At 37.8% G+C, this 21,425-nt stretch overlaps 3 protein-coding genes across 3 annotated transcripts; all 3 read left to right on the forward strand.

The window, feature by feature from the left end:
- Window positions 1-789: 789 nt before the first annotated feature.
- On the forward strand, window positions 790-20,128 carry LOC127103108 (protein MAIN-LIKE 2-like). Its single transcript, XM_051040395.1, has 4 exons — window positions 790-935; window positions 1,037-1,746; window positions 1,831-1,915; window positions 19,847-20,128. Exons 1-4 carry the CDS (start codon window positions 876-878, stop codon window positions 20,126-20,128), a joined length of 1,137 nt encoding a protein of 378 aa, XP_050896352.1. The 5' UTR covers window positions 790-875.
- A 138-nt stretch (window positions 20,129-20,266) lies between these two features.
- On the forward strand, window positions 20,267-20,767 carry LOC127103109 (uncharacterized). The gene has a single exon (XM_051040396.1). It carries the CDS (start codon window positions 20,267-20,269, stop codon window positions 20,765-20,767), a length of 501 nt encoding a protein of 166 aa, XP_050896353.1.
- A 39-nt stretch (window positions 20,768-20,806) lies between these two features.
- Window positions 20,807-21,112, forward strand: LOC127103110 (uncharacterized). Its single transcript, XM_051040397.1, has one exon. It carries the CDS (start codon window positions 20,807-20,809, stop codon window positions 21,110-21,112), a length of 306 nt encoding a protein of 101 aa, XP_050896354.1.
- The last annotated feature ends 313 nt before the right edge of the window (window positions 21,113-21,425 follow it).

Raw genomic sequence — 21,425 nt, forward strand, 5'->3', positions numbered from 1 at the left:
AGACAGTGTGAGTTGATGTGTCAAGCATGCTAGCTAGTCAAGAGTTGATGTGTCTGTCATGCAAGACAGAAGTGAGTATTCAGCATGCAGGATACTAGAGAGCCACGTGTCAGAGATGACGTGTCAATCCTGCAAGACAGTGTGAGTTGATGTGTCAACCAGGCAAGGTATCAAGAAGCTAGTCATCAGCATGCAGGAGACAAGACAGACACGTGTCGGACACCTAAGATGGTCAGAGATGATGTGTCAACCAGGCAAGGTATCAAGAAGCTAGTCATCAACATGCAGGAGACAAGACAGACACGTGTCGGACACCTAAGATGGTCAGAGATGATGTGTCAATCATGCAAGGTATCAAGAAGCTAGTCATCAGCATGCAGAAGACAAGACAGACACGTGTCGGACACCTAAGATGGTCAGAGATGATGTGTCAATCATGCAAGCCATCCATAAGTGATTTGTTCAGCATGCAGGAGACAACAATGCCACTTGTCAGACATGCAGAAGGTGGCGCCAATTGGTTTGGCGCCTACCTTTAAGGCTTGTACATGGTCGCCAATTTGAATGGCGCCCCCATGGAGTCAGTCCTCGAAACCAAGCATTCAGAACTAGCCTTGCATGCATGTGCCCTAGGGTGTCGCTAATTTGAATGGCGCCCCCACTTTAATATTGCACATGGTCGCCAAATGAGGTGGAGACACCATCCAAACACAATTTTTCATGCACTCCTCCATTTGCCTATAAATTGATCCACTCCTTCAACAATTCTTCCACACCAACATTCTCACTACTTCATCTACATTTCTCACTACTTCTTTTACAATTTCATCTTCAACAAAATCTTCCATTTTCATCTACACCAACTCCCCAACAATATGTCTTTACTCACAATGGGCGAAGCACACAGAGGAACAGTTGCAAACATCGCGACATACGTAAGTTTTTTCTTATACTTCTTTTTTATGTTTCATCTCCACCAACCCCATTTTATTTTTAAATACCGACTTAGTCAAGTGTTACATTATTTCTATTATAGGAGGTCTCAAGGTTTCGAACTCGAGTCCACGAATTTGTCCCAATGGACCCGATGATTCAACCTTATGTTGAACTCGCCGGTTTTGGTCACCTTAGCAAAATTATGTCTTGGTCTATAGATAACAAGTTCATTCTAGCCTTATGCGAAAGATGGAGGCCAGAGACACACACATTTTGGTTTCCAACCGGTGAGTGTACCGTGACGTTAGAAGACGTCTACATGCTTTTAGGACTACGAATTGAAGGCAAAGCTGTTAATGGTAAGACCAACTATGCAAATTCAATTTGCATGGAGCTTTTAAACACTGATTTGTTAGATGATAATGCTAGGGGACAAGGTATACTACTTTCACGCCTAAAGTCATATTATAATAATTTTTATTTAGATGAGCATTCTACCGAAGATGCTCGAATCATCAAAACTAGGTGTTACATTATGTTGTTACTAGGATCCTTTTTATTTCCCGAAGGTAGTGGTTCTAGCATGCATATTATGTACTTACCTTTACTTAGACATATAGATAGAATAGGTAGTTATAGTTGGGGATCCGCATGTCTAGCCTATCTCTATAGTTCTTTGTGCAAAAACTCCCACAAAGATACTTCTACATTTTCTGGATGTGCTGTTTTGCTACAAGCATGGGGATGGTCAAGACTACCGTCTCTAGCACCGGTCAATAGCAACCCCTTCACTTTTCCATATGCAAAAAAGTAAGTTGTTTAAATTGCTATATCTTTACTTCCTTCCTTACAGTTTATTACCCATAACTAATTTATTTTAACTTTTTGGTGTAGATGGTCGGCACGCGGTATGAATTACAGCAGATGTCCGAGACATTGTATTACTCAATATCGCAACCTGTTGGATCACCTTCGACCGGCAGACGTAAGCAAAATAATTTCATTATTTCTTCATATTATGTTGACTTTTTCTACATTCATTAAAATCCTATCATCTTTAACATTTCAGTTCATTTGTCCATACCTTAATATGGATCATGAGCATCAGATCAACCCTGAAGACGCAGCCGTATGGACAACATGCACACCGATAATACGGTTCACAACAGTGGAGCTGCACAACACCGACCGTGTGAAGCTGCAGTTTGGTATGGTCCAGAATATCCCAGATCCCCCAGCTAGCCTAGGAGAATGGCATATGCGTAAAGTGAACGACCAATGGAACTACAACCCTTGGCAAACCTTCGCAAGATCAGAGTGTCGCAAGTGGAAGCACCGTCATGACCATGTCTTAACTGACGCAGTCATGCCAAATGAGGTAAAACCAAGTCGTACTTATATGGCTTGGTATAGATCAGTTGGATTTCAATTCATCGCCGATGATATGTACCTCTATGACCCACGCCAGACAAGTTACACACAAGAAGGATCAACATCTAACCCCCAACAACATTCTCAGCCCGGTTACTCACAACCACCTATCCGAAAAACTTTCCATTCCACAAACACACAAACATACCACCAAAACATGCCATTCACCCAACCCCAAAACCAAGAACATCCCCCATACCACCACCAACAAATGGACCATCAACCTTCGACCGAACATCGCTTCGCACCCACACCATCACCCTACCAAAGTCGCCTTACCCAAAACACTAACCGCCCCATCACCTACCGTAGCCAAGAACCCCAAACATCACAATACCAAAACATCCCACAACCATATCTCTTCCAAACACCCCAACAACCTTTCCAACCTTTCCTAGACCCATCATTGTCACCCATGTCCCCCTTCAACCGTCCCGGTCGCCCATCCATGAGTCAACCACACCCCAACTTCTCTGGCATGGGTCATGAGCTCAGCTACGCCGGTACACCATCATTGAATACTGAAGACTATGCTGAGTTGGCTGAATACCTCAACGGATCTTCTCCTGTAGGAGGTAATGACGCTCCTGGACCATCAGATGAACAAACACCGGTGCAGAATCGTCAACGTGGGTTAGGGCCAAGGGTTAGGGTAGCTAGGGGATGTGAGACCGGAGGTCGGTTAGGTGATCCCGGTCATCACCATTAGGATTCTTTGTGTAAAATCCTAATTTTATTAATATCAATTCGTATTATGTCAAATTTATCTTTGTGTAAACTCCAAACATTAGGTTTCTTTCATAATTCTAAAATAAACACATATCATAATACAAAAATTTATAGGTCAGAAACCCTAATTCAAGGACTTGTTATTGTTATGTTGAAGGGCTTGAATTTGGTCCCTTTTGGAAAAATTCACATACACATATTTTGACAGAAACCCTAATTTTGGGTCAAGTTCGCAAGGACCTACCTCACTCATTTTTAATTATTTTGAGGTGGGACTAAGTGAATTGGAAACTTTAAGGTGTCTACTTCACTTCTTATGTTGGACAAAAATTCATAACTCTAACACAAACACATGCAATAATACAAAACATTATAGGTCAGATAACACATAAAATGTCAAAGAGTCCAACTTCAGGTGCCCATACCTAACTCATAAAAATTGCAAATGATGCAAAACTTTAGTCCAAATTCATTATCTTGAAAAGATCTACAACTTTTATGTTGAAGGTTTTGTCATTTGAGGCTTTTATCATTCAAACTAAAGGGCTTGAAGTTGGTCCCTTTTGGCAAAATTCACATACACTTGTTTTGACATAAACCCTAATTTTGGGTCAACTTCGCAGGGACCTAACTCACTCATTTTTTATTATTTTGAGGTGGAACCAAGTGCATTGGAAAATTTAAGATGTCTAGTTCAAATGTTATGTTGGACAAAAATTCATATTCCTAAAAGAAACACATGCAATAATACAAAACATTATCGGTCTGATAACAGTTGACAAACTCAGAAGTCCAACTTCAATTGCCCATAACTTTCTCAAAAAATTTCCAAATGTTGCAAAATTTATATCCAAATTCATTGTCTTGAAAAGATCTACAACTTTCATGTTGGAAGTTTTTTCATTTGAGGCTTTTTTAAGGGAGGCGCCAATTGGATTGGCGCCCCCTCTTAAAAATTACACACAGGCGCCAATTGGATTGGCTAGGGCAGGTGCCCTAGCCAATCCAATTGGCGCCTCCTTGCAATTTTTAAGAGGGGGCGCCAATCCAATTGGCGCCTCCCTCTAAAAGTGGGGTATATTGGGAATTTTTTTGAAAACTGGGTTATTTTGGGAATTTCTTCGAAAATGTGGGTTATCTCGGTAAATTTGCCTCATATTGACACTGAAATTAATATTTTTATCGTAAAGATATGAGGATTTTTTTTAAGATAACCAAATTTTTAAATTAATTGTTAAAATAATCACATTTCACTATTGAATTGACACATCCAATTATTATTCAAAGGAAACGTCAGATGTATTGCGCATGCTTGCAATGCTAATGGACTTAGGCGTCCATGCATCTGGCACATGCATGTATACTTGTGAGTGTGCACCACATTGATGCATGCATGTGTCATGTGTGTGTGTGTGACGTCTAGGCATTGGCGCATGTATGTGTCATGTGCATGTGGCGCCTAGGGTAATGACGCATACATTTGTGTGCTGATCTATAAATACACTTCGCATCTCCCATAATTTTCACACAACTTCTTATCCTCCTTCAATTTTTCTTCATTTTCCTTCCATCTCCTTCAATTTCATTTTCTTTAACCATGTCTGAATACTCATATATTCACAGGAGAAATGTCGATTTAATCTTTTCAGCAGTGCAGCCTCCGATAAAGATTCAACTTTGGAATATATAAACGTTCGAATGTCTTAATCGGACGTTGAACCGTTGGTTAGATGGAGAAATTGTAGAGGGTGAAAGGATTAGAAGAATTCAATGGTTTGAGTCCACGTTCAACCAAAATGGAGAAGTTTTTGTATGGGTGAATATTAAGAATGACAGAGACGTTCACAGGATGATGTATACTATATTCAAAATTATTTTGATGGTTGTAATCGCATAGTTATGTTGTTGTAATCACATAGTTATGTTGTTTATGTGTTGTATTTGTTAGTAATGGTATTTTATTTGTTGTAGTTTGTTGTGTTGTTGTTTATGTGTTGCTGGTGTGTTATATGTGTTGTATTTGTTTGTATTTTCTCACAAAGTTATCATAGGAAATAAATGTTGTTTTTAATATAAAGAAAAAAAAATACAATTAAAATTATCTTATTGTGTTTGTTCCAACACTAGGACAGTTAGTATGATTATGACCGGTCTGGCGACATGAATTACATAATCTAACCATTTTGTTCGTCGTATCCATTTCGGTTCAAATACAGGTGTTGTTTGGGCGGTCTTTTTTCTTTCTTCGCATTACTTAATTGTGCCAGAGAATGTCCCCTTGATATGCAGGTCAGTAATCCTCTTTTGCTACCACTGAAAAGTTAATTTTGTAAGCATTGGAGAGGCTTATGACTTTGTAAACGTCGGATAGTAAGCAGGATGGATCTCGTCGAACCTTTGAGCATGTCGCTATGACATGAGAGAAAGGCATACGAAAGGCTTGGAACTTTCCGCAGTCGCACCAACCTCTATCTAGTTCCACTCTATAGTGTCCCCTCGGCATGCCTTCATTGTGATCCATGGACTCAGCAACATTATACCAACCTTTAGTACGGTCAAACACTGTGACCACATGTGTGTTAGCTTTGGCAGCTTCCTCTCTAATGAATTTCATTGAAGCATCACTGAACAACTGCCCAGACTGTAACACTGAACTCCATTTGGAACGTATAGTCTCAAACAACACCCCTAGCCTGAAATAGGTTGCTTGCACTAAAGCGGTTATATGTAGGTTTCAGATGCCTTTGAAGACATAGTTCATTAATTCCATAAGATTTATTGTCATGTGGCCTTAACGTTGATTGTTGTCGTATGCCCTAGTCCACTTCTCTAATGGAATATTATCGATCCACCGTACTGCATATGCGTTTGACAATTTGATGTCTTCGCGGTAGTGTTTGAAAGAAGGTTCTGTTAATACATACCCTGCATTGACAACCTTATTCCGCAATGTTTTGTCTTTGATCTCCCGCATAAATTTTTGAGTGATATGTCTAATGCAGTAGACATGCGCCGACGGAGGATCCTGTCAGCCATTATCAATATTTTGTAGGCAGTCACTATTGAAGGGTGTCGGCCTGAGATCAAACATAAGTTAGGCTGAGGAGCAACGTGCAATCGGAGATTGTTTATGAAAAAACTTCAATCCTCGGTAGTCTCCCTTTCAACTAGGGTAAAACTGATTGGAAAAATGTTGTTGTTGTCATCTTGTGCCACTGCCATCAGTAGCATTCCTTTATATTTCTCATACAACCATGTACCATCATTTTGTATAATAGGTTTACAAAAAGCAAAATCTTTGATGCATGGTTGATACGCCTAGAAGAGCCGGTAGAATATTCCATTACCAATAGCACAAGTACCATCTGGGGTTTATGCCGGGAACGTTTCCAAATTGACAATAGTCCCTGGAGCATAATGTTTACAAGCCACCAAGTATTTTAGAAGTTGTTTGTAAGACTCCTCCCAATTGTAATACACCTTTTCAACTGCCTTTATCCTAGCTATCCAATCCTTCATGTATGATGGAGTATACTTGTGTTGTGTTACAGTATGCGAGATTATTGTACTCACCTTTAACGATGGATTGTCGCTAATGACAAACAAAATTTTATCGCATATTAACTGAGAGCTGAGTCTGCGATGCTCTTGCATTGGGTTCATGATTAAGCATGTGTGAACTGGACCCATGGAATCAATCTCCCAAGAATCACTCCTCTTCCAGTAAGAAGCTGACAACTGGAACATGCATAGCTCATTTCGATAATAAATCTTATACCCCGTTGCATTAGTTTGATCAACTCTATAATCAACTGATAATTCCATGTGATACTTTTTAATGACTCTTACACATTCTTCTTTTGTGCCAAATGTGTCTTCTTCTTTCAATGATCCTTGAATTTGCACATAAAGATTGTAAAATATATCTAACAAAGGTTCATCTGCACCCAAATTCAAGTTTGTCATATGTTGAGGTGGACAATATACATGACTAGCTGGTAATGGGTCATCTTCTTTATCATTCACCATTGAATCAACCAATAACTCGACTTCTTCTTCTTCCTCGTCAACAATATTGACTTCAACTTGTTCGTCGTCATCAGTTTCACAAAAACACTTGTGACAGATCAACGAACTAAGACACTTGATGTTGTTGTGTTAAAGGGATGAACTACAACAGGTGTCTGAAACACGTCGTAGTAGTCTATCGCAATTTATTAGACTACATTGGACCAAACGATGTAATAATACTACACAACTTTACATTTAATTTTTTAAAAATTATCCAATTACATATCATTTAATCATACTCTTGTACAATTTATCTGAAGGCCATATCTGGGTCTTGATCATTAGGTTAACCATGATGATGATGCAATTTGGACAACAAAAACACCAATTATCCGGTTCACTACTGTGGAGATGCACCAGAGTGACCGTGTAAAACTGCAGTTCGGCATGCAACAACAAATTCCATAACCTCAAATGTATTTGGGAGATTAGCATCAACAAAGAGTCGATGGCCAATGGGATTATTCCGACTGGAGATACTTAGAAAAAGAGATGTGTCGTCATTGGAGGAACCGACGACAACACATCTTAAACGAACCAGTCATACATGGTGCTAGACCAACTTAATATTATATGGCATGGTTTAGATTGGTTACAACGCCACAATTTATGTCTGAGCCAAGGTATTTGATTTATACACGCCAACGAGCTTCGTCATCATACACCCAACAACAAATCCCCGTCTAAGAACAATGTCAACCCACCCAAACCCAACAGCCAACCTCACACCATCACCCTACCATATACACCTAGCCACCAAACACCAACCTCACAACCAATTCATGCCACACACTCAAACTCAAAACCAGGAATCAAACCCTAACCACCAACAACCATACACAGCCACCATAACAGTCTATAACCCATATGATTCATACGATTCAGCGGCATGCCATCATAGTCCCCACCAATGAACACCAAAACATCTCATCACCATAACACTCAATCATTGTTTGACTTTAGTACACCACGAGAACCATTACTTTGTTTCCAAAACGATTCAATGTCTCAATTCGGGCAACCATACCGTCCATAATTCACCCAACCACAACGACCCAACTACGACAACATGGACATCGAACTCAATTACGGGAGCACCGTTGGCGACACCCCCCCCCCCAGCTATTGGGGACAAATGATGACAAATTTATCAAATATCGATAGACCTTCCATCGAAGCTTCACACCAACATCATTGCATCATGTTAGCATTCAAAGACCCAAAACACCTCAGAAAAAACATGGGAAATCTCGAAGACAGGCTAACGTACCTGGATGTGGAGCAAGAGGGTGTTTCAATCGGGCGAGACATTGATTTTCTTGTCAATTCTATGTATTTTTACTTTATGATCTAATTTTTAATTTTAAGTATTTAATTTAATTAATTATAATTATAAAATTTAAAATTTTTAAAAATGAAAGGTGCATGCACCACACGCATTGGTGCATAGTGTATGCATGCGCCAATGCATGTGGCATCAAGGCATGCATGCGCCAGATGCATGGGCGTCTAAGTCCATTGGCATTGCAAGCATGCGTCAATGCATCTGACGTCTTCTTTGAATGATAATTGGATGTGTCAGTTCAACTGACGCATCAGTAGTGAAACATGGTTATTTTGGTAATTAATTTAAAAAATTAATTATTTTAGTATTTAATTTTAAAAAAGTGATTATTTAAAAAAATCAAAATATGATAGTGTGAAATTAATATTTTTATTGTAAAAATAATAATATATTTATAAAAAAAATGTAAACTATTTTATAAAAGAATGACTTTTTTTTTTTAAAATAGACAATATTTTTATAAATTTTAGAGGTGCGGGTTGGATTGATCTTTTTATGACTAATTAAAAGAATTTAATTTTATATAGTTTTAAATTTGTATCTGTTTAATTTGAATCGGTTCATTGATATCCAAATTTTTAATTATATATTTTTATAAAAATTATAAAAACATTAATAAATTAAATATATTTGATATGATATATAATATATAATATATTAAAAATGAATATTATAAAATAATAATATGATTATGGTTAAAATAAATAAAATAATAAAAATATTTAGATTAAATTAAACTAATAAATAATATTATAAAATAAGTATCATCGAATAATAAATTAACACAACATATGCAGTTTTCTTTTAAATATACAAATTAAAAAAAATTCCAAAAATACCCCCATTTTCAAAAAAATTATAAAAATGAGCATTTTTTGCCCTATTTTTGCCATGGGCGCCACCCTAGTTGGCGCCTACCCTTAAGGGTAGGGCAAGTCGCCACTAGGAGTGGCGCTACCCTTTGTTTCATTTTTTTTATAATTATTTTTAATATGTTTTTTTTTTAAATCTTTTTTAAATTATTTTAAATTTATTAATTTATATTTATTATAAATTATATTAATGTATATTAATACATATATATAAATAATGTTATTTACAAGATATATATATATATATATATATATATATATATATATATATATATATATATATATATATATATATATATATATATATATTAATTTATATATATATTAATTTAATTTATAAGTAATTAATATTATTTATAAATTTTTGGAAAAAAATTAATTTATATACATGTAAATAAATATTTATATACATGTAAATTAATATATATTTAAAGATATGATACACAATATCTTTAAAGATAAAGATATAAAGATAATAAACACAATATATTTTTATTAAAATAATACACAAGACAAATATTATAAAGATATGATTAAAATGCATTATTAATTTGGGATTTATCACATATTATGCGGTCCCTGGTACGATCCGCACGGGGGAAGTCTAACTACTCGCTTAGACGGCTCACGTGGTGGTGGTGCTTCCCTATTACCACCCCTAGTCCTAACGCGTCCCCTTGCCGTTTGCCGTTGTGGTTGGGTCGAAGTCCCTTCAATGCTGTAGGAAAGGCGGGTGCCCTCTGCGCCCTCAAAGCTTTGTCTCGGTGGGATAAACTGACTCCTGTTGGGTGCGCCCTCGAAATGTGGCCTTTGGTAGTTGAGGGTTGAATCGGGTTGGCTAAAGAACAATGTTTGTTGTGGTGTGTAGTAGTCTTGTTGGTAATTCTCTTGTATACCCGTGTCGGGGCTAGGTGGAGGACTGGAAGAGCTCGGGACATCTTCGTGATGGAAGTGTTGGGATTAGTGGATGTGGGGGGATTAATATTGTGGTAGGTGTTGAGACTGTTGATGGTGGTGGGAATGTTGAGGTTGGTGTTGGTAATCTTCATGGTATTGGGGTTGAGTTTGTGGTATGTAGTGTTGATTTGGTTGGGGGGTGGACATGTGTTGTGGTGGTTGTTGTTGGTAATACGGTGGTGGTGGTTGTTGTTGGTAATAAGGTGGTGGTGGTTGTTGTTGGTAATATGGTGGTTGTTGTTGTTGTTGGTAATACTGTGGTGGTTGTTGTTGTTGGGAATATTGTGGTGGTTGTTGTTGTTGGAAATATGGTTGTTGCATCCGGGGATCGTCCAAATAGAACGGGTCAGACACAATCATTTCTGGATTTGTATTTGCTCTATACCAATCCACATATTCCCTTGTCGGCTTTATTTCGTTGGGTGCCACCGGAAATTGTAGAACATAATGGGCACGGTCTTTCCACATTTTACGGAACTCCTTTGCAAATTCCTTCCAATTTTGGGCATACCACTAGTGTCTGACTTTTTTAAGATGCCAAGGTTCCAAAGACATTGGGGGGCCTGGGATTTCTTGATGCATTCCGAATTGCAGTTTGACACGGTCACTTTGGTGCATCTCCACAGTGGTGAACCGCATTATAGCCGTTTTTGCTGTCCAAACAGCTGCATCTTCGGGGTTGGGTTGATGTTCCGATCCCAAATATGGCCTCCAAATAAACTGCAAAGAAAAAAGTAAATATGTTATTTATTGAGAATGCTTGATATTAATAAATCAGTTAGAAGATGAGTGATTTAGTGGTAATACATCTTGTGCTCGGAGACGATCCAAGAGTTGACGATAAAATATTATTTTATTTTTCGGGGTAAGACTGTAATCTAGTCCGGTTGTAATGAACCTAAACAAAAAAAAAAAATAATACTATTTACAAATATTTATAGAATAAATATACAAAATGAAATAACATCACAAATTTACCTAGTTGCGTAGGGGAAGGAGTAGACGTTAGGATTTTCTGGGGCTAGCCTCGACAATCTCCACCACCCCCATGTTTGGAGCAAAAAAGCACATCCGGAAAATGTACAGTGGTCATTTTGTGCATTTTTACACAAAGAGCTATATAGGAAAGCCAATACAGCAGAACCCCAACTATACGTGCTTATTCTATCAATGTCCTCGAGCAAACTCAAGTACATAAAGTTTATGCTATTTCCCGTGCCTTCGGCAAATAGCAAGTTCCCAAACAATAACATAATGTAAACCCTTGTTTTTATGATTTTTTCTTGTTCGGACGAATCCTCAGTCAAATTTATAGAGTCGTGGTAGAATTGGAGGCTCGATAGTTTAATACCCTGGCCCCTTGCTTTTGCAGATCCCTCACCCTCGACCAGATCTACGCCCAACATTTGAACACATAGTTCGTTGGGCTGTTGAACATTTCCAGTCATAGGCTTACCATCTATTCGAAGACCCAAAAGCATGTACATGTCCTCTAGTGTGACGGTACATTCACCGATTGGTAGGTGAAAAGTGTGTGTCTCTGGTCTCCAACGTTCACACAAAGCAAGAATAAATTTGACATCAATTGTGGCATTTACGACATGCATAACATGACTGAACCCCACACGCTCTATGTAAGGTACGCACCATGGGTCTGGATAAGGCATAGGGTGTGAAAGTTGACGAAATTTCTTGGGATCCTTTAAAAACAAACAATATAAACAATCATTAGATTAGACTTTTAAAAAATAAATTGTAAACATACGAAAGAGGCAATGTTCAAGAAAAACTTACGAATGAGGCAATGTTTGCCCTAGTGCCTCTGTGTTCTTGGTCCATGGTAAGAAGAGACATGATTGCAATGTAGAACGAAGCTTGGTGGATGAGAAGTTTCGCCGGAGTTCTCTGAATAAAAGTGTTAGTGGTTGATGAAAACTTGCAAGAATGACCTTTTATTTATACCCGTTTTCAAATAATATGAATATGCAAAAATGTGACACGTGTAAGGCATGCGTGGGAATCTTACAGGCTAGGTGGATAGGTTGGCATGCATTGGTACAGATTATGTTTCACTTGTCTTGTCTAGGGGAAGGCTTGGTGGAACCTGATGATGCAAAGATGTGACACGTGTAAGGCATGCGTGGGAATCTTGCAGACTAGGTGCAGGCTAGGTGGATAGGTTGGCATGCATTGGTACAAATTAGGTTGCACTTGTCTTGTCTAGGGGAAGGCTTGGTAGAACCTGATGATGCAAAGATGTGACACGTGTAAGGCATGCGTGGGAATCTTGCAGACTAGGTGCAGGCTAGGTGGATAGGTTGGCATGCATTGGTACAGATTAGGTTGCACTTGTCTTGTCTAGGGGAAGGCTTGGTGGTAGTGTTGCATGCAAAGATGTGACACGTGTAAGGCATGCGCGAGAATCTTGCAGACTAGGTGGTGAAGGCATTTGATGGATAGGCATGTGTGGGAATCTTGCAGACTAGGTGGTGAAGACATTTGATGGATAGGCATGCGTGGGAATCTTGCTTTGAATATTATTTTAGTACAACAGTTTTAGAAAGTTTAAATTGGTTTTTAATTCAATTTAGTTAATCAGGTTGTTTAAAATAAATAATTAAGCTTAAATAAGATTGAATATTATTTTAAACACATAATGGTAAAAAGAGATAGTTTAGCTTTTGAATAACATTGTATCCTGCTCCTCTGGCTCACAAGTTGTTAAGTAGATGTTTTATTTCATTCACTTGTTATGGCTTCCAATTTGTTTGAAGCGTGATATTCAGTATTGTAAGTTCAAGAAGTTTAACTTTTTGCTAAGGAGTTATTCACTTTCAATTTTCACATGAAAACGAAGCTAATGTTAGTGCAAGCAAAGCTAAAGCCGAGACAACATATTTGAAAAGGCATGCGTGGGAATCTTGCAGGCTAGGTGCAGGCTAGGTGGGTAGGTTAGCATGCATTGGTACAGAGTAGGTTGCACTTGTCTTGTCTAGGGGAAGACTTGGTGTTAGTGTTGCATGCAAAGATGTGACACGTGTAAGGCATGCGCGGGAATCTTGCAGACTAGGTGGTGAAGGCATTTGATGGATAGGCATGCGTGAGGAAGGCTTGGTTAATGTGTGAGTATAAGTATTCACACAAATTTTCACAAAGGTACTCACAATATCTTCACATATATCTTCACAATATCTTCACAAAATCTTCACATATTATGGCATCCTTATCACAATACAAAATCAAAGCTCACGTGAATGGTGAGACTTATGAATGTGATATGTTTGGCTTCCTATTTAGAAACACCGATTGCACTCGTTTTTGTCTAAATAGAGGAGCTGACTTCTCTTATCTGAAAAAAAAGATTGAGTCCAAACTTAGACAACCCGTGTCCCAAATTTTTTATCAACAACCTTTTTTTTCTGAAAATAACTCAGTCAGGTTTTATAAGTTATTGATTCAAAATGACATGGAGGCACAATACATGTTTCGTAACCATGAGTATTCTGGTTACGAATATATAGTGTTGTACATTATGTTGGAACAATTTCAACCAACTCAGAATATTCAGTCACAGGTTATTGATCCTGTGGATGATGACGAACAAGATGTTGAACACCACGTTGAAGACGATGTGGTTGATGATGCAGAAGACGTGGTTGATGACTTGGTGAACCGTGATTCCGAAGACGAAGACCAAGTACAAATACCTATAGCGCAACGCTACTCACCGCCTGTGCACTTCACAACCCTTAACTTGGGCGAGGATGAGCCCTCATCAGATATGTTCTACAACCCATATATGAGGTCTGATGAGGAGTTAAAGAAGGGTGACCAATTTCGGACCAAGGAAGAGTGTCTGTTAGCAATAAAAAACTGGCACTTGAAAAACTGTGTTGACTACGATGTTAACAAATCAAACCCGGTAAGATACGTTATTTTATGCAAAAATTCGGAGTGTGGGTATAGGTTGATGGCATCGTACAAGAATAAACATAATGCGTGGGTGATAGGGTCCATTTCTCAAGCTCACACTTGCGTCAACACAAACATGGCACAGGATCATCGCAAACTTAGCCATGATATGATCTGCCATTCCATAATACCTCTTGTTGAGGTTGACCCGTCACTCAAGGTCAAAACTATTATCTCCCATTGCATTGTTGTTTTCAAATATACACCGTCGTACAGAAAGGCTTGGTTAGCGAAAACCAAGGCAATTGAACTGGTATATGGTAATTGGGAGGAATCATACAAACAACTTCCGCGCTACCTGGTTGCACTAAATTTGTATTCACCTGGGACGGTTTCTATAATGGAGACCTTGCCGGCACAATCCCCTGACGAAACTCGTCTAGAAGGTAATGGAATATTCCATAGACTTTTCTGGGCATTCCGTCCCTGCATCATCGGTTTCACATTCTGCAAGCCGCTTATTCAGGTCGATGGAACTTGGCTGTATGGGAAATACAAAGGATCATTACTGATGGCGGTCACACAAGATGGAAATTCTAATATTTTCCCAATAGCCTTTGCATTGGTAGAAGGAGAAACGGCTGCTGCTTGGAGTTTCTTCCTTAAGAATCTCCGAACGCACGTGACTCCACAAGCTGGCATCTGTGTGATTTCTGACAGGCACGCTTCTATAGACAGTGCATACAATAATCCAGCAAATGGTTGGCATGACCCCCCGTCTACGCATGTCTACTACATCAGGCATATTGCTCAAAATTTTATGCGGGAGTTTAAAGATAATTTCTTGAAGCAAAATTTGATAAACGCGGGGTATGCATTAAACCAACCTGGATTCCAATACTACCGCCGGGAAATAGTGTTGGCAAATTCTGATGCAGGGAGGTGGATCGATAATGTTGACAGAGCAAAGTGGACTAGGTCATACGACGATGGGGTGAGGTGGGGCCACATGACAACAAATCTTGTGGAATCAATGAACGGCGTCTTTAAGGGCATACGTAACCTCCCGGTAACCGCTTTGGTGAGTGGGACCTATTTTAGGATGGCTACGTTGTTCGTAACAAGAGGCAAGCGCTGGCATGAAGTGTTACAGACGAGTCAAGTATATAGTGATGCCTGCATGAAGTTTATGAGGCAGGAATCTGCCAAAGCCAGCAGCCATCGGGTTACGGAATTCGACCGCCATGGCCACACTTTTAGTGTCAAGGAAATAATTGACCACAACCAGGGGCTTCCCAGACAAGAGTATAGGGTCCTAATACCAGACTGTTGGTGCGACTATGGTTAATTTTAGGCCTATTGTATGCCTTGTTCCCATGTCATTGCAACGTGTTCACACAGCCACTTCGATGCATTATCGCTAGTGTCTCCCATCTACAAAGTTGCAACATTGCTAAATGTGTACGACAATCCCTTTCTGGTGGTAGCATTAGAGGCATATTGGCCAGAGTATGACGGGGAAATTGTTTGGCACAACGAATCGATGCAGCGGAATAAAAGTGGTCGCCTAAATAGCAGGCGCATTAGAACTGAAATGGACGTCACAGAGAAAATGCAGAGGAAGTGTAGCATATGTAGACAACTAGGGCATAATAAGAACAAATGTCCATATCGTGGATCTAGTTCCACAACATAGTTTTCATACTCATAACTATGTGTACCAATGCTATTTATCAATAAAGTTTACTTTTCATTCCAAATAGAAGATGACACTGGAAAAACAAACACAAACATCTAACATTACAACACCAATTACTAAAACAGGTACTAAAACAAGAACAAGTACTAGAACAATAACAAATACAACAACAACACAAACAACCATTAATATCTAGGAAATTACAACAGTCAACACTATGTCGTCTGATCCATGCATCATTTGGATGCAATCAATGTCGCTTTCAACTTCAACCCACGAACATACCGTTTCTCCAGTTTCAAATGAGATACTTCTTCTAAGCCTCTGAATCCTTCTGATGACTTCACCAGGTTCGTAATCTCCCTCTAACCAAGACATCAAGGACCTTTTTAGTTGGTCCAACGAACGGATGTTCCAAAATTTCATCTCCATTGGGGGTTTCACAGGCGTGAAAGTAACATGCCCATCCCTTTTTAAGATTACTAATTCAGGATCTGGGCGCCTTGATGATGTCCGCTGCCATGACGACGGTCTGGGGGATGCCATGAACTCAACTTGATAGAGAAAGTGATAGGAAATAGTGGTGAAGAAAATGCAAGGAAATAACACTTTATTTATAGGAAAAGATCTAGGTTGTACATCAATGTACCTAACCCTAATTAGAGTCGCACTTGATTAATTAGTCTTAGGGGGAATTAGGGTTTGAATTAGGTCATAACTACCAAACTCTAATTATAACCGATCAATAAACCCTAATTATAATTGATTAATTAACCCTAACATGATTAACCCTAATTCTTCCAAAAATTTATAAATAATATTAATTACTTATAAATTAAATTAATATATATATATATATATTGTAAATAACATTATTTATATATATGTATTAATATAAATTAATATAATTTATAATAAATATAAATTAATAAATTTAAAATAATTTAAAAAAGATTTTAAAAAAAAACATATTAAAAATAATTATAAAAAAAAATGAAACAAAGGGTAGGCGCCACTCCTAGTGGCGACTTGCCCTACCCTTAAGGGTAGGCGCCAACTAGGGTGGCGCCCATGGCAAAAAATAGGACAAAAAATGCCCATTTTTGTAATTTTTTTGAAAATGGGGGTATTTTTGGATTTTTTTTTTAAAATTTGTATATTTAAAAAAAAACTTCACAATATATCATATTAATAAAAATAAATAATAAATAAATAATTAAAAAAATATATATAATTCAGTTCGATTTGGATCAATTTTAAAAATTCAATGGATCTGAATTGAGCGACTTTTACAAAATAACATCAAAACACATCCAATAATATTCGACTTTTTACGATTTTCAATTATTTTTAATTGATTTATAATTTTTATTTGAATTAATTTAAATTAAAACACTCGTACTAAGATACACAACTTTAAGGTCTCAAGTTCAACTTTACTACTATTACATAAGAAAAATATTATTTTACTATTAAAAATATTGTTTAAATACACTTTTCATCCATCTACTTAACGTGTCTATGATTATGACATATGTTTTAAAGTTCTTGCTTTCGATCTTTTATATTTTAAACACAAAGTCTTCTTTTTAATATTGATAACGAGAAATCGTATCGTGTTTTTAGGCTTATTGCACATGTTATACGTCTATGTTTTTATGTATTTTATCATATTTTACTTTCTTTTTATTTATTTTGCATTTGTTATCCGATTTCATTGGAGTTTTGAAAGTCTTGCGGAAAAGAAGCAAAAAAAGAGTCAAAGTGGAGCAAAAGAGTTAATTTTAGCCAATCTAAGCAAATGGCGTTCGCCATCTCCGCTTCCCTCCACGTCATTTAATGAGCAAGACAATGGTGTTCGCCATTACCCTAATGGCGTTCGCCATCTTCACACAGAAACAAAATTGCGTTAGTGGAGCAGTTTCTTAACAGTTTTTCAGCCACTTCTTCCTCCACCAAGTCAACACGTCCAAGACAGTTACCAAACCTATGAACTCTATATATAGAGCCATTTTTGGAGTGTTAAATGTCCATTGAATTCACGCAGAAGCTATTTCAAAATCCAGTCTTAGTTTTATGCAGAAAATTACCTGTAAAGTGGCAATAACTCACATTGAGGGATTGTCACGCCTTTTTATTTTCGTACCGTTTGTATTTTGGATCAAGATCAAGCTTGCTGTTATTTTCAAGTTCAAGTTTTACTTTACGCAATTTCAGGTTTTTTTACCGCTTTTAATATTTGTAGGATTTACTGTCTTTTATTACTTGCATGCCATCCTATTCTCGGTTATAGACATTTTCATCATGTTGTTTCCAATTAATACCATGCCTTGCTAAATCATTCTGAGTCTGGCATATGAGGATCGTCGTTACCGACGGGACTCGGTAGAAATAATAGGCGTGAATATATGATTTAACTATGTTTTGGCTTTAGTTTCCAAATGTATATTTTACTATTTTGGCATGAGAGTGTGGGACAAACCAAGGTTAAGTCTGATAGCGCGAGAGTGTGAGGAAGGAACCGGATAGTGGAAACTAGGCAATGATCCTAAAAACAGCGAGAGTGCTTTAGGCATCGTTTAGGATCTCATTTACTTTCAAAATATGCTTTCTAATTAGAACAGGTGAGCGAGAGCAAAATCCTGTGGTTATGAGGTATGGTATTTGTCGATAGTGCGGGAGTGTGAGACGGGACCTTTAAGTCGACATTTTCTACATAATGCAATAGAATCGTATTTAATGCCTGAATTCTACCTAAGCCCCTGGGAACATAGATTCCATATTTCTGACTCATTTTTATCATAACTTTTGAACCGTTAGAAATTAGTATTTTCATTCCTGTTGATAACCTTATAACCTTTAGCCTTAGCTTTGCACTGCAACAATAGATAACATTAGCTTGACCATTAGTCTTTGTGGGTTCGATAATCTTTTAAAACTACACGATAGACTATGAACTTGCAGTCATCATCCGACAAATACATCAGTCTGCAAGCAAGTTTTTGGCACCGTTGTCGGGGACTAATTAGTCAATATTATGATTCCTTTGTTGTGCAGTATAGACTAAGGCAAGAAATTTTCTTTTTCTTTGTCGATTGTATGCCAGACACTCGCTCTCAGATCAAGGAGTTATAACAACCAGTTGATAATATCGAGCGTTATATTAATTTAAGACGCCGAATCAATAGATTTCGTATTAAATATGATCTTTCAGACCCTATTATCCCAATTTCAGAACCAGAACCAATTATGGCCGAAAGACCACAAAACCGTTTGTTGAAGTATTACGTTGTTCCATCGCAAGCAAAACCATATAACAGCATTGCGGCCCCTGCCATCAATCAAAATGATTTCGAGTTAAAACCTTCATTGTTATCAGTCGTTCAACAAAACCAATTTTCAGGTAGTCCTACAGACGATCCTAACTTACATTTATCAGTGTTTGTGCAGTACGCAGACACGGTGAAAGCAAATGGTGTCAGTCAAGAAGCGATTAGACTATGTCTTTTCCCTTTTTCCTTAAGAGATAGAGCTAGAGCTTGGCTCCAGTCTCTACCTTCAAACTCAGTAACCACATGGGACGAGTTGAAGAAAGTCTTCTTAGCCCGATATTTTCCGCCAGGCAAAACAGCTATGCTAAGAGCTCAAATCAACAGATTTAAGCAAAAAGACAATGAATCTCTTTTCTACGCTTAGGAAATATACAATGACATGATGTGAATTTGTCCATATCATGGACTTGAGGAATGGTTGATTATCCATACTTTCTATAATGGTCTGTTGTATAACACTAAAATGAATTTAAGCGATGCCGTTGGCGGTGCTCTAATGGACAAACCATATGATGAAACTTATAAACTCATAGAGAACATGGCTCAAAATCATTTCCAATAGGGAGGTGAATATGCTACTATAGAAAAACCAACTCCGAAAGGTGGAATGTACGAAGTTAATGGCATAGACCGCGTCAATGCTAAAGTGGATGCGCTTACTCAAAAGATTAAAAGCTTGACCATAACACCAGCAGTCACTGTAGCTGCTATAATACCAAACTGTGAATTATGTGGAACCCTTGGGCACACTAATGTTGATTGTCAGTTATTGGTTGGTGTTCCCACCGACCAAATAAACTATGCCCAAGGAAACCCATATTCAAACACTTACAATCCTTGCTAGAGAAACCATTTTATTTTTTCCTATAAAAGTAACAATGCTTTGTTTCCACCAAACCCAACACCTGTTATTCCACCTGGCTATTAGAAAGGAGCCCCAGTTGCTCCACGAGCACCTAGAAATTCAAATTTGGAGATCATGATGGAAAACTTTATAAATGCCCAAGCTCAACAAAATAAAGAATTTGCAAATCAAAATGCTCATACGAGTGAACTGACGAAACAATTGTCAAATAAGGTTGATGTTATGGCTACCCATAACAAAATGATAGAAACCCAAATCTCCCAAGTAGCCCAACAACAAGCCGCAGTAGCAGTCCGAACTGGAGCATTTCCTGGTCAACCACAACCAAACCCAAAAGGTCACGCTAATGCTATAAAACATCAAAGTGGAACAAAACTAGATGAACCCGTTGACCCTAGAATCCAAAATCCAGCCATGTATCAAAACTATGGTAAAGGAACTAAAAAGGTAAACAAACCAACCCATGGTGGAAAAGAAGACGAAAGCGGAGAGGCAAAAGATAAAGAACCACCTTATGTGCCTCCTCCACCATACAAACCACCTGTACCTTATCCCCAAAGACTTGTTAAATCGAAAAATAAAGGACAATTCAAGAAATTCATAGAACTTTTGAAGTAACTTAACATCACTATACCATTCACAAAAGCCATTGCGAAAATGCCTTCATATTCTAAATTCCTTAAAGAGATTCTATCCAACAAGAAAAATCTTGAGGATGATGAAATTGTTATGCTTACTGCCGAGTGTAGTGCTATTATTCAAAAAAACATGCCTCCTAAACTGAAAGACCCTGGTAGCTTTTCCATACCTTATGTAATCGGAAAGTTTATCATAGACAAAGCTCTATGCGATTTAGGAGCCAATGTTAGTCTAATGCCCTTATCCATATGCAAAAAACTTAATCTAGGAGAATTAAGACCAATAAAGATGTATCTACAACTAGCTGACCGCTCTGTTAAATAGACAATAGGTATGCTAGAAAATGTTCCACATCTCTATTATTTTAGGAAGACCCTTTTTAGCCACAGCCGAAGCCATCATAGATGTGAAGAAGGGTAGGCTAACATTCGAAGTCAGAGAAGAAAAAGTTCAATTTCTCTTAGCTAAATTCCTATAAGCACCAACTATAGATGACTCATGTTGTTTCTTATACGTCATAGACGAATGTGTGGAAGAAATGGAGAATGAGCCACTTAAGTATACTGAAGATTACAACACCTCCTATATTCGAAAACAATAATTAGCGTGAGCCATACATAGATGACAATCTGAGAGA

This window comes from Lathyrus oleraceus, chromosome 7 (assembly GCF_024323335.1).
Source record: "Lathyrus oleraceus cultivar Zhongwan6 chromosome 7, CAAS_Psat_ZW6_1.0, whole genome shotgun sequence".
Lineage (NCBI taxonomy): Eukaryota > Viridiplantae > Streptophyta > Magnoliopsida > Fabales > Fabaceae > Lathyrus > Lathyrus oleraceus.

Excerpts from the sequence above, each read along its gene's own strand:
- LOC127103108 (XM_051040395.1), top strand. The coding sequence starts at position 876 with ATGTCTTTACTCACAATGGGCGAAGCACACAGAGGAACAGTTGCAAAC. Across the intron at positions 936-1,036 it reads TTGCAAACATCGCGACATAC|GAGGTCTCAAGGTTTCGAAC; the intron begins GTAAGTTTTTTC and ends TTTCTATTATAG. Across the intron at positions 1,747-1,830 it reads ACTTTTCCATATGCAAAAAA|ATGGTCGGCACGCGGTATGA; the intron begins GTAAGTTGTTTA and ends TTTTTGGTGTAG.
- LOC127103109 (XM_051040396.1), top strand. The coding sequence starts at position 20,267 with ATGGAAAACTTTATAAATGCCCAAGCTCAACAAAATAAAGAATTTGCA.
- LOC127103110 (XM_051040397.1), top strand. The coding sequence starts at position 20,807 with ATGCCTTCATATTCTAAATTCCTTAAAGAGATTCTATCCAACAAGAAA.